Source organism: Macrobrachium rosenbergii, chromosome 45, assembly GCF_040412425.1.
Source record: "Macrobrachium rosenbergii isolate ZJJX-2024 chromosome 45, ASM4041242v1, whole genome shotgun sequence".
NCBI classification, from domain to species: Eukaryota; Metazoa; Arthropoda; class Malacostraca; order Decapoda; family Palaemonidae; genus Macrobrachium; species Macrobrachium rosenbergii.
In genome coordinates this window covers 23,486,331-23,500,680 of record NC_089785.1, presented here as the reverse complement: position 1 = coordinate 23,500,680, position 14,350 = coordinate 23,486,331, and the positions used below count along the sequence as shown (strand labels likewise).

General features: G+C 37.6%; 1 protein-coding gene across 1 annotated transcript; it reads right to left on the bottom strand.

Moving 5' to 3' along the window:
• Nucleotides 1-2,457: 2,457 nt before the first annotated feature.
• PIG-L (phosphatidylinositol glycan anchor biosynthesis class L) lies at nucleotides 2,458-14,340 on the bottom strand. The gene is made up of 7 exons (XM_067088685.1): nucleotides 14,208-14,340; nucleotides 10,842-10,963; nucleotides 10,368-10,523; nucleotides 9,838-10,028; nucleotides 8,645-8,744; nucleotides 7,712-7,842; nucleotides 2,458-7,271 (listed from the first exon to the last, which is right to left on the bottom strand). The coding sequence occupies exons 2-7, from the start codon at nucleotides 10,942-10,944 to the stop codon at nucleotides 7,167-7,169; spliced, it is 786 nt and encodes a 261-aa protein (XP_066944786.1). The 5' UTR covers nucleotides 10,945-10,963; nucleotides 14,208-14,340; the 3' UTR covers nucleotides 2,458-7,166.
• Between the last annotated feature and the right edge of the window lie 10 nt (nucleotides 14,341-14,350).

The window sequence follows — 14,350 nt, the reverse complement described above, 5'->3', positions numbered from 1 at the left end:
TTACAAAGCTTATTTTGCTGGGTTACCCTATAACGGGATATGAATTACACTTTGGTCCAAATAATTAACTCTTCTCGAGTAGGACATAGCAGTTCCTGGTTCTTGGGAACCATTCGCACGATATTTAAAATGATTGTCATCATCATAGGTGGTGTAAATATCTTTATACTGAATTGGGTAAATATGTTGCGTGTTCAGTTTGGTTTCTTAACACGCAGCTTGACTGTAATTATCAGACGTACTGTCTTGCTGAACCGTAACTATTGTTTTATCTGGTGTTTGTTTGTGGAAATAGTAAAAATACTGTATAAATCTGAAATTTTCTCATGTTCAAAATTTTTTTGTTTCTATCAGTATTTTTGAACTTGGATGCCGTAGGCACCCTGTTTATTGTGTGTGTGTTGTGTTTCATTTGAATTTTATTTGCTAATCTACATTATTTTCAACCACTGTTGGAATACATTTTTGCTTGGTCTTGTAATGCTTGTGCACAGTATTTATGATTTGCTTGCTAAAATTTATTTATGCTTTTTTGTACATTGTCTGACATGTTTATAATTTGATATATAGTTTTTTCCCCAATGTCGTATGGGGTACGAGATTCACGACAGGCAAGGAACACACCAGACTGAAACTGAGAGTATGAAGACATGGTATACCAGAACCAGTGACTTGACCAAAGAACAAAAGAAGGCCGACTGTGGTGCCTAAGGTTAGACACATCAATTAATACAAGTTAAGAACCTGAATCCCGATACAGTGAGGAATGTCAGGGACACAACCTGACATGGATGGATCACAAATAATGTTGTTGCCATTTAATATAGCAAGTGAAAACGCAGAGGTCTGAGCTGCGTGCTGACTTTTTCCTTGTACTAAGACCTCTTTTACCTCAAGACCCTCTCCCTTTTCAAAACTTACCTGCGTAAAGACATCCGGTGACTGATCTTCAGTGACAGAAGACCTGCTAGGCAAGCCATGGCTCACCACTCGGGGAAAATACACGAGTGAGTAGTTTGAAGTCTTTTAAAATATTTACAGCGTGAACATTTTTAGCAGTCCAGTTTTTTAAATATTTCAGAGCTTAGTTTTCACTTATCGGAATCAGATTAAATTCCTTTTCCGTACAGGGCTGCTTTCCCCATTGTGGCCCTCAGGCTTGTAACGCTCTGCTTTTCCAACTAGGGCAGAGGCTTGGCTTGTAATAACAGTCCTGTACTGTGCAGTAAAGTGAAACGAGCACTGAATGTAGAATTCCTCTTGAACCCGTTGCTATAATGCTTTTTGTTTATGTACTGTATATATTCACATATCATGCAACCCTCACCATTTCGTCTTCCAAAGATTACTTCACTAAACATCTCGTGTAGTGCGAGTTCCGTTTTTGGTAGAAGCAGGCCTCCCAGATCTTTGTCTTGTCGAAAGTTATTGTATCTTAAGGATTTAGATGAAAAAGTGGCAAAGTAATGTATGGGATTGCAAAATGCTGGTTTAAAGACTCCTTATGGTTTTTTTAGTTTAAATTCCAGTCAGCTGTTTGTCTATTCAGAACCAAACTTTATGAAAAGGGTATTGCAAAAAGTAAAACATACTGTAATTTATTAAAAACATCCAATAAAATCATTACAAAAAGACAAAAATGACCAACAACTCCTGTTTTCAACATTCACAAGTTAGCATCTATGCTCACAAGTTTTAGATGGTAATTTGAAACATGAGCAGTTCGTAAGTCGCTAATAAAATACATAATGTATTTCCTTCAGTTTATTGTTCGTCTTTAATATTTTGTTACAGGTATTCTAGGGCATAAATGTGAGAGTTAATTATAATAGTTTATACATTAAAAGTATATACTCTGATGTACGAATCATAGCCTACTGTTTTGATGCAAAATAAATCCTAGCTTAGCCACTTGTAAGGCAGGTTAAACATACCCCACCACACACAAATACATTTTGTAATTCGTGTAAGATGCAACCCTTGAAATTAGCTGAGAATTAGGTCTCAGAAAATTGCATGATACGCGAGTATGCATTGTACATAATTCTTATTTTGTATTTATAGTCATTGGTGTTCATAATTCCTTTTAGCTTGAAAATGTCAGTTAATCTTAGCTAGAAAATGTAAGTTTGCCTCGATGAAAAGCATCGTTCAAGAGTAAATTTTACCATCATTGCAAATCAAAGAATGTATTGGATTAAATTGTGACAGTCCACTCCCCCAAAAATAGGGTCAAAGAATGTACTTGATATATCAAACAAAATGACTCATCCTAGACAGCTATTTACCACTTGGTTCCTTTGCTGTGGCTACATATTAAGGCATAGGAAAAAGTGACAGGCTTTTCAGTAGGTATGATGACAAAAGCCATAGGCAGGTATTACCCTTGCTACTGAACAAGCCACTAGTTGTCAGCATGCAATTTTAATCTCAGACTGGATACACAAAACAAAATGCTGTTAATTTTTAATATATTTCCAGTTACATTGAAGGAAAAAGTGTTTACAGCATTTCATACAACATGACTAGAGAAGAAGAAATGCATTATAGCAAGTGTTAATTAGGCAGCACTTAGCACTTTATTCGCGTCATATAACTTTCAAAGCATTTCAGCATCTGCTCATCGTGAGGCTGCATACACATGCAATTTAACAAGCAACTGCAGGCCAGTTTCTGGAATGTCCAGCTATGTTACGAGTATTACCACTAATACTTTTGCTGAGTATTGCAGAAGATTACAGTTTCCCTCATTTTTGGATGCTAGCAAATGCTTCCAGTCGTTTCAGTATACATTGCGAATGATCATTCTGAGAACTGATTAGCTTTGTAGCTGCCATGGTCAGTTCTCAAGTGCTAAAGCCATGATTTCAAAAAATTGTTCCTAAAAGTTTTGACAAAAATTCTATTGTACTAATATGTACTTGTATTTCTCATCACAGACAATATATACCAGCTGAAAAAATCTTACTATTCTCCAAATGTATGTAAGGCCTAAAAAATCCCCAATCACAGTAGGCATCACTCCCTCTAAATTAAACCTTTCAAAAATATAAGGCAGACTTATCCCCATAAACCTAATTGCCTTTGGTATAATGTTATGGCCAAAAGTATCTACGGCATTGCATCAATAACAATCGCCCATTTTTTATCGACTGCCGTTAGTAGCATCCCTCAATTAGTACCTACACCGGTGGGCAGGTTTGGTAAAACCATGTACGAGTACCTTGACTTTCATTACGTTGCTGTTTACAATTCCTGTTTTCAAATTCGAAAATGGTAATGATGACACTAACCCCTGAAACTGATGACTTTGTACTTGTATAATAATTACTCCATCATGTTAAAGATTCCTGTAATGTACACTACTGTATTGTCTATCGACAAAATACTTTGAAAAATTTTGTTTCTTATATTCAAAGCATTGCCATACATAACCTTATGCTTCTGTTTGAAGTGGACAACTCTATAGTGATTTAAAATCTTGCCTCTCTTAAGGGTGAAAGAGCTCCCCTCAACTGAAGTAACACTTTCCCCTCTCACTTCTCTACTCAGTAGGAAGCATCTTCCTTCATTTATGAAGAGTAACTTGAAAGCTTGTGTTTGGAAATGGGCTTATACTAGCCTTACACCAAGCAATTATCTACTTGGACAAGACGGCAATGGAAGAATAGAAACCATTCTGACACCAACCCAGGAATTCGTAGGATACGTAAGGTAGATTTCTGTCGAGGATGAAACGATGCAACTACTGAAAGCAGATGATTAAAAGGCAAGAGTTAGGAAGGTGTTAGCTGTCTGCCGTGCCAGTGGCCACCACAGGGCTGAGAAAAAGCATACCGAGGTAAACTGTAGGTGTCTCCAAACTAGAAAGAGAAGGTGGACTGGTGTATCCAACTCAAGTACGTGTGACACTTGATCAAGTGATGTCTGCAATGGACTGAAAGAGTCGGAGCCAAAATTTGATGAGCTCTAGATTTGGGGAGAGCATGACGTCCTCTAGGACAGAAGAGAAGGCACTTTCAATATATGCACGTCAGAAAAGGGGCGACATTGGGCTGCAGCAGCGTCATAAACAAGTACGGACAGTGGGATCTGGCATGACTGGTGGCGAAGATGTATCTTTTCAGAGCCATGACAGGGCACAGGAACAACTCATTTCTGAGTCCTTGTCATGCCTGAATGGGAGGGGATGGAACTGCATCCAAACGAATAAAGTGGACAACTTGTGAAAAACCTGCACTATGATCCTTGAATGTGTTTTTCTCATATGCCATCAGAGAATGTAAATTAGAGGAAAATGGGAGACATACTTCACTTTCCAAATCAGGACTTGGGCATTTCCTGAACCAGAACACTTTACGATGAAATGCCTACTCACTAACGTGAAAGTGACAACGGGAAGTTGTACCGATATTTGACGCTGATAAACAATACAAAAATCAACCTCATTTCTCCAGAGCTCAAGGTAAGAGGAAGAAATGGGTGTTAAGTAAGAACCAGGATACTACTGTGATTTGGTGCTAGCCACAATAAAAAATATCAAGCGTTTCTACAAACACTTCATATTTAAAGGGACAACAATCCACATTAGACAACTTCCTTCAAACCAATCAATAAGCAACCCAAAACAACTTTGAAAAGTGGGGAGTAAACACCACAAGCAGAGGTAAGACTCTGCATATGAGGGCATAAATGACGCACGGAACTGATTGGAGCTTTATACTGAATAGAGAAGGTTGAGAAGGATCTCTAAACCCTTAGAAGACATTCATTTTTTTAGCATATATATATCTGGTTCCCACACTGCACCCAAGGGCGTGGCCGTAGTTTGTCCGTGAATGAAAACATAGGTACCATCTAGCAATACGTTGAACTACTGGTACTGTGTAGTGTTCCTGACGTGGTGCATTGTGAGAATGTAATTATGCAATATTCAATATTCATCAGTAAACTGTGACGATGATGATGATAATGACGTTGATGACAATGCTAACAGTGAAGACTAACGATGATTGTGAACAAGACTAATTACGCTACACTGAACAAAAATGTTGGTCCTGAGCAGTCCACTACTAATGCTCTGTACAGTAGGTTTAAATACCCCTGTAAGGTAAACGGTGAACAAAGTATAATGCCAGGAAACTTATACAAGTAATAGACTATTTGCGGGCTACAAGTGAAGCAATAAACCTACCAAACATACGCTCTTCCCTCCATAGATGGAGGGAGCTACATCTTCAAACAAAACCGACCAAATATTTCACCGATGAAAAAGAACCGACCTAATATTATCTAACATCTTGTGGAACCTTAACGATGGATTTGAAAGAAAACGTTCTTCGCACGCTCTGAGGAACGTGCATTTGAAATAAATAAGTTAATAGGCTAGTAATTGAAGAACTACTCAGAGCTGTGACCTAATCGAGTAACTCCCTGACAAACTAAAACTAGCTTTATTCCCACGACACCACACAAATAAAACCACACAAAACACGTTCCAGTTTTCTTGTGACATAACCAGCTGCGTCCCACGGCCTTTTTCTATACAATGCTCTCGAAGAAGAAGTGTGTTTCTGGTGAGTAATTACACAACATATTCTAAAAATATAAATTTCCATGACCCTTTTTACATCTATTAAAATCCTTAAACAAACACATACAAGTGTTAAATATGTATACGTACTTTCACAAGTAAATTTAAAACATTTTAACCAAATACCTTCTCTCTTACATAACCAAGGGTCACTGTACATAAATATTTTTCCAGTGCAATATGCTTTCAATACACAAGTTTAAACTGGAAATGACAATACTACTATAAGTCTGCACTTAAATATACAAAATTGTCAAAAGATGGTTCACGCGCAAAACCGTACACATTTATGCTTGGTCAGGTATAGAGAAAGTCGAATTATAGTAACAGCAAATAAAACGGCTACTGAAACAAGTCGTTTCCCAGTAGCAAATCCACTTAATGGATTTCTGTACTTACCAGCTATGTTATTATCAATGCATTTGGCCTGGCTATCATTTCAGATAACCGACATTTTAAGATTAATCAAAATTGAATGTTTTATAAGTGCAAAGTACAGGTTAGTTTGGATTGGAAATTCTGAGGAATTGCCGTCGGCCTTTCAAATGCAGGCTACAACGGAGGGTCTTTGTTACTTATCAGAAAGCCAGACTGCAAAGTGTCTAGTGTACTAGATTATGACCATATTATCCGAAGGAAATAGGCCCCCCTCTTAAGCAGGTCGTATTGAAAAGGATGGCTGTATTATGCGAATTTATCCTATACGGGGTGTTTTCCATTTTCCTTATAATTCGCTTTTCACGCTCTGCAATGTTGGTCAGCAACTGGGCGGTATTTGTATTGGAAAAAGGGTAGTGTGTGGAATGCGGGAAGTCTTTTGCTGAAATATTCAATCAGAAATCCGTGAATCCTTCTGGATTCAGTAGAACCTGAATCCATACCACAAAGGATTCCAGGGATTTCTGATTGAATATTTCAATAAAAGACTTCCTGCATTCCGCGCACTATCCTTTTTCCGATACGAATATCGGCGGCCAGTTGCTGACCAACATCGCTGAGCCTGAAAAGCGAATTATAAGGAAAACAGAAAACATCCTTTATAAGGTAAATTCGCATAATACAGCCATCCTTTTCAATAAGACATATTATTATCTATTATTTTACCAAAATATTTTTTATTATCATTAAATGCTTCTTCCTTTACAACAACGAGTTAAGTTTCCATGAGACAACCGTTTCTTTGCAAGTGTTACCACATGAAAAATACACTTCGTCCCAGTAGGAGAACCAGGTACAATATTTTAAATTGAATTTAATTCTTGCTTTTATATCACTGTATTCTTAATACCTTATCAGGAAAATTCAGGTGCTATATTTACAGTGCAAGTCATAAAGAGATTACAATGTCAAACATCACTTATACAAAATAGTACGGGACACAAATTCACGATGAGATATTTGGCCGTTGCATCAAAATATTTCTCCCAAATTCTAACTCGAGATATTGGCAGTCCATTTCTGCTAAGTACAGTACAACAAATCAAATAAATTATACACTACACACAGTTTACTAGGACGAGGATAAAACTCCCATAAAAAGTACATCTGAAAAATATATACACAAATCTGTTCCCTAGGTATTAATTCTTGTTAAAGTGTTAATGAGTACATATCTTGAAAAAATCATGTAGAGCTTTCTGAACCACACAAACTGGCTACCGTGGGCACGCATGGCTCTCTGAAAAAGAAAAGGAATGATACGTTGGTCCAGAATGTATTAAAAAACACTCATGGTAGCACGAGTCTTGAAATGGAGAAACAAATCCATATTGATGTATGGGTACAAATATATTAAACATAAATAATAAATACAGTATATACAGAGCTTTCGGGTTTCTACAGATACCAACAGACCCTCGAAAGCTGTCTGTATAAATTTATTTTTAACATATTTGTACCCATACATAACTGTGGATTTGTTTCTCCATTGAATGCACAGTATGTTTACACACTGACATGTAAATGGCCCCATTCAAAAATGGCTAATATAATTTCTAAACTGTCGAGTTCTTTGTTCCTTATAGTAATGATACATTGTATATGAGTGAGTCATATGATCATACATATATAGCAATAGTTTTTAAGATCAATATAAAAAAAATAATGTCAAATACTTACCTGTATAATGGCGTAGTGTTTAAAATCTACAGTGAAGGCACAGGACGAAAAAGCATAACTTAGAGGAACATCAAGAAGTGAGGAGTATTTTCGGAAAATATTGACTGAATCCAAAGAAAAGGCTTCACAAGCTGAAAATACATAATTACAAAGTTAATTTCGATGGTGCACTGAAGAATACAAAATTGCTATCAGCCACCTTCAATAATATTACAGACGATCTCCACCTATTCGACTGGCGGCTTCGCCTATTCCTGGATTTTTCTGTGGAACGTACATCCACGTTACTTGCTGAAAATTCGCCTATTCGCAAAATTTTTCATGAAGAAATATTCACTAATTACTGCATTTTCATATTTTCGTGACTAAATACATTTTTCATGATAAAACTATTAAAATAGGCAGGTATGAGTGTTTTTAGAGGGTTTTTTTTGGTGATTGAACTATCAAAATAGGCAGTTATAAAAAACTATTAAAATATGCAAGTATGAGCATTTTTAGAGGGGTTTTTTTGGTGTTTGAACTATCAAAATAGGCAGGTATAAGCATTTTAGAGGGGTGTAAAGTGTTCGTGGATTTTAGCTATTCGCGGGGGGGGGGTGTGTGTTTGGGTCCCTAACCCCTGCAAATCCCGGGGTCAACTGTATGTATAGATCAGTTTTCAGAAACTGAAAATGATTCCACTAGATAATATTTCGGCATTCAAAATAGTTCAACCACATCTAAACATTGTTACTGCCCAAATATAATAAAAAGAAATCTTCAAAGGCATTTTAAATAATTTTATACTGTACCAAAATGAACTGACAAATTAGCAATCAGAAATATGTTCATTTTCCCAAGAGCTGTGACCTAAGGTATATATTTCCAATAATCAGAGAATTTATAGACTTAATTACTATGAAGGAGAGAAAAATACTGAAAATTTCATACTTTCTGGCAGAAATTCTTCTTCCACAAGATGCTGGATGGCAGAATAAAGGGCGGAATGATTAACATGACCGCTGACACCTCCAACATCGAAAGTTACCACCTGAAAATTTGAACCGTGAATATGATACATCCTTTTAAAAGTTACAGAAAATAACACTCGCACTTTACTTCAAACTAAAGACAATTGTACAAGTTACATAAATTTACTAAGCACTTACGAAATTATGTGTAAACTATTGTATATCACTGAGAAACCTGGAGACTACATTCATAAAGACTGGTAAAACAAGATGGTTGATTTTGAGCCTGTTACATAAGCAGATATGAATATCTCTAAAGCCTGGATAGATAAGGAAGGATGGAGTCAGGAAGGGAATCCATCTCAAAAAAGTCTGCTAAAACAAAATACAAAGTGAGCAATTTGAAAGGGCTCAATAAAAACAGTGACCCTGACCATGGATTAAGCTAAGAAAAAGAAGAAAATCTATAATCACGATACTGAAGTGCGCCATTGCTGTTTCTTAAGTACTGTTATCAGAAGAATAAGAAGTGCAGCCAAGAGGGACTAAAGCTTTAGCATGGCTGACAGAAGATGCCAAACTTGCAAACGAAAATGGTGTGAAAATGTGTACAGACTAAGGACTGTAAAAGTAGTTACTGTACACGACAGAGGAATACGACAAAATTGATAAAAGCATCAGTGGAGGAGAAATTTTCTTGATGTACCTTCTACTGCCATCAATTTTACTATTCTATATTTTACTATTCTATCACCTGATACTTCAACAAAAATACAGTATTAATGGTGGCATAGTGGTAGATTCTTGGCTACCAGTCAAGAGGGCTGGGGTTCAAATCCCGCCGCTCACTGATGGCTTGAATTGAGCCACTGCACAAACCCGACAGTCTGTCAACCTAACAGTCCGAAAAAACCCGAGAGGTTCAGTGGGAGAATAGGTACCAGCCCTCAGGCTGGGGAGTTAAACAGTGGACCTAGCGACAAACTGGCCACGTGTCATAGGTACTGGGACCTGTCCCCCACTAGCTGTCAGCCTAAGAAACAGGAGACCAGTGCCTGCTCTATGAGCCTACAGAGGCCCAGGAAGACTTTAACTACTACTAAGAAAGAAATGAGAGAATAAGCCCACCCCAGAATCTGAATCTGTCAGCAACTTGACATGTAAAAATCTTACCATGTTTATGTCTAGAGCATGAAGATACTGGTTGATAAGATTGGCAGTGCGTACGGTTGGCCACATTATGGACGGATCATCCGGCAAATCATCGCAACGATAGAGCAAAATGTTTTCTCTCGCTACCCCCAGCAGGCGACAACTCTCCATGAGTTCTTGGCAGCGAATCCTGCCCTTTCCACAATGATTACCTTAAAAAAAACATGCATTTACTCCCACTTGGGTTAATGACTAAAGTATTTCACTGCAGGTGTGAATATAAGAGGTACCTGAAGATCTTCAAGGAATTTTAATATTGCATAAAATAGTATTTTTTGTGAGAAAGAATTAAAATGTTAATGTATAATGGAACATGCTTCAACCTCAATTCTCTTCAAGGAATACTATGCCATTTCTCTGTACTTTTCCTACAATACACAGACCATGATTAGCTTAGTTGCAGTCTTCTGCAGAAATGATTTCAAATGATCAATCCCTTATATAAAGTACCGTATCAGATTTCATGCACTGATAAGCATGAGATGACTTACCCGTGGAGAGACACAGGAGGTAGACGAGCGCTCCTTCCCGCTGAGTGAAGTGGAGAATGGTCGGACCGAAAAACATCACCTCATCGTCAGGGTGGGCGGTAACAATAAGAACCCGTCTCTTTCTGGATGCATGGCCAGTTTCATTGCTCTCGTCATCTAAGACAAAAAAGGTAAAATAAATAATAATAAAAATAATGATAAACACACTCTAGACAGGCAACTGTCAAGCTTCAGGAGACAAGTTAAAATGTGCAATAAATACAGTATTCAATTACAAAAATAACATTTGTACTATTAATACACTTACATTTATACTTAAAAAATAATACAGTATACAGTACTGTATTCTATTTTATGAGATATTCCATTCAGTTGTAGTAACACTTAACAAATACATTCGGAAATACAAAAGGTCAACAAAATATACCGGAACAAAATTATAAAGCTTCTTATGACTACAGAAGTTTTACGAACCTTCACCCTTCTTGTGTGGGACTCTGGAACTTCCGAGTGTCAGGTAAGAAAGAGTCAAGCCAATCCCTGCACAACAGACCACCACCAGTATTGGGTCAAACATGCTACAGTCAAGACGGCACCTGCAGAAGACACAAAATAAGATGGTATTTTGATAACAGAAAATAATCAGGACATACAACACAAAATTCATAACTTTTATGTTCCATTTACGGACAACTGATTTTGTATTTATCCTTTGCTATCTAAAAGGTGAGCTTTTTATTAGTGTATCTTGTGTTCGTTGGTGATCAACCATTCCAGTCCTAGGAAGTCCTTATGCTACTCAATTTTATAGATGACTAGAGATGTAATGAAAATGTTACTTTCATTAGCACTGACTCGATTGGTATGCTACTGATCAGTTAACCCCCTTCCATCCGTAATAATATTCTAGATGGACGTTCCCAATATGTAGGTCTTTTTGCTGCTTCCTGGTAACAACTGTCATCATGTCTATTACAGCTTTCCCATACTCACAAGAGAAATATACAACTCAACTTTCGCTGGCGGAAAATGTAAATATTTAGTCACTTCCCTACATTAGAATGAAAATAGCATTTTTGGCCTGAGCATATTCCTATGAGAGGCTTAATACTAACAGCCTCGGGAGCAAAACCTGATCTTGACTACGTTAAGTTACGTTAATTTTATATGAGCTAAACGAAATGGAATGTCACTTTTTCTGGTTTTTGCTATGCTTATTTTTCTATAGCCAACCTACCTAAGCTAAACTATTTTGAATTACTTCTCTAAAAGTCAGACATATCTTTTATCATACTTCCCTAAATCAGGTTATCTTATTAAAAAGAACTGTAATTTGAGGGTGATCTCATGCTAGCTTCCGATTCTTCCATTCGCATTTACTATCACCATCATTAACAAGAGAGTGACTGACATTTTGGAGCATGAGAAATACAGTGGAGACCAGGAAGGGAGCGGTTAAATTTAATGACAGGGCAAACGTTGCAGCCTACCTATAATCTAGGCCTCAGCATACCTATCCTAGTTGATATTCTGGGAGAAGTGGGATAAGCAACAGAGGAGTAAGTACATTGCTTGGATTTCAGTAGAATTATGGCAATCATGTTGGTAAATTGTTTATAAAGACCTCATAACTACCCACATCATTTCGGTGTCATTACTTAATTCTATCTTGTCAATTTCAACAACGTTTTTTTTCAATACAGGCAATCCCTGGTTTACGACGGCGATTCTGTTCCTATGCCGCGTCGTAAGCAGAGACATCGTCGAAAATCATAAGAAAACCTTAGAATACCTTACTTTTAATCCTTTGAGAGTCTTTAAAATGATGTAACCTGTATTTTTACTGAGTTTAAAAAAAAACAAACTAAAAATTTTTATTATTCTGCCATTTTGGAGCCAAATTTCTTCCGTCAGATCGGCATCGTAAGTGTCATAACCCCAGAACATGTGTTGTAAACCTGGAAATAATTTCTGATGAACACATTTGAAAAGCTCGGAATGTTGTAAGCCGAACCTGTTGTAACCCGGGGACTGCCTGTACCACTTATTATTGGCATTTTTTTTAACGCGGTGCCACATTAGAGTCCAAATCTTATGTCATTAGTGTGATACCATTTGTGTACCTTTTTTTGATATTTGACTGTAATCGAATACCCACTTTAAAATCATGGGGTCACAAGTAATTATACTTAAAACGTTTTTCTTTTTCTTTTTGTAAATTTCTTATCTGTAACCAATTTACACAACAAATTTGGTTCCCTAAAGGTTTTTGATGCATTAAGAAGTAATTTATGAAGTAATTTGATAGTAGACCCATTGCATTATGACACATGTACAAGGATACACCCTAACCTCTGGTTATGACCTAAAACCTAACCACTTGTTTTGACCTAAAAGCTAACCTGTTGTTTTAACCTAACCTAACCTCTTGTTTCGACCTAAAACCTAACCTCTTGTTTTGACCTAAAACCTAACCTCTTGTTTTAACCTAACCTAACCTACAGCCCAGACTAGCTCAACACGTAACTTCACTCCTAGAGTGCAGTTTCCTGACTAGCTAACGGTAACGCTACGGCTGGAAGCACATTAATAAATACAGCGGAAAACCCCAACCAAGGTATTTTTTTAATTCAGCCCAATAGCCGATAGGCTCAGTAACTATTCCTTTCCTACAGTAGCACAGAACAAAAAATGACTTTTGAAACTGACAGGATGAGATGCAATGATTTTTTATTATATCTTTTGAATCTTCATACAAAATTGACAAAAATATTTTACAATACATAATTATTGCGAACGAATATTTATCACAATAAAAAATTAAATATATATAAATAACTGAGGATTTTTTTCTAAGTTTCAAATTTGCGAAATGCACTTTGGCGGGACATTTGATCCCCCAGGGGCTAGTACTAAACACGGCAAAATACATTTGACACCCCAGGGGCTAGTACTGAACTCGGAGTAACACAACTGACGCCCCAGTGGCTAGAACTAAACACGGCGAAAGTGTAGACAAATCACTGTTCCACCGTTTTCAGTACTAGACCTCATGCGGAACTGGAGTTCGGACCGGAAACGAACTTTTACTCCAGATAACGGTAAAGCAATACAGGCAGTCCCCGATTATCAGCAACATGGTTTTTTGGGGCCGATTTCTGCTCATCGGCGCCGATAACCAAAAATCGGCGATTTTCGTCCATCGTCGACTCTCGCTTATCACCGCGCCGTCGGAACGGAACCGACGCCAATAACCAGACCTTGCCTGCCATACCTTCCCCAAAAATAACGCCTAGCATAAATCGAGCGTCGCCTGACCTCGGCTAACCTCACGACGAGGCGACGTCTACCGGATTACGCCTCACCTAGCCTAACCTCGCCCGAACTGAGCCGTCTGACCTCGGACCCCAAAACGACGACTGGCAGTGGATCGAGCGAACCCTTAGGGAGCCACAACATAGGCATATTGCTATGTTGTTATGTAGGCCAATGGCTGCATAGCCTAATTGAACCTAACCTAACGTTGCCATCCTGGTCGCCGTATGCCTAGTTGTTGGGGTATACCCATGCCTATGCCCCACCAGGGGCACTTTTAAAGGGAGATGCCAAACCTCCAGGCATTAAAACCCCTGAAAAAAATATATTAAAAAAATATTAAAATCACATTACGTAAACATGGAGTCCAGGCCTATCGACCTCCCTCGACCCGAAGTAGGCCTCATTTAAATGCCTATAAATATTTATCCCGCTTATTTAAATCATTTAAATATTAATAAGTATTTCAATAGTGAATTCGGGAATTTTTCTGACGTGATTAAAAGTATATACGGTTTTTTTTACCTCGGTTAATTTATAAATTCGTCTTGCGTCATCGGACGCATTCCAGGGAAGAAGACATCAAGAATCAAAACAATGGCTTCTTCTTCTTCCTTCTTTGTGCTTTCTTCGTGTCTCCTCTTCTTCTTTCTTCTTCTTATTCTTCT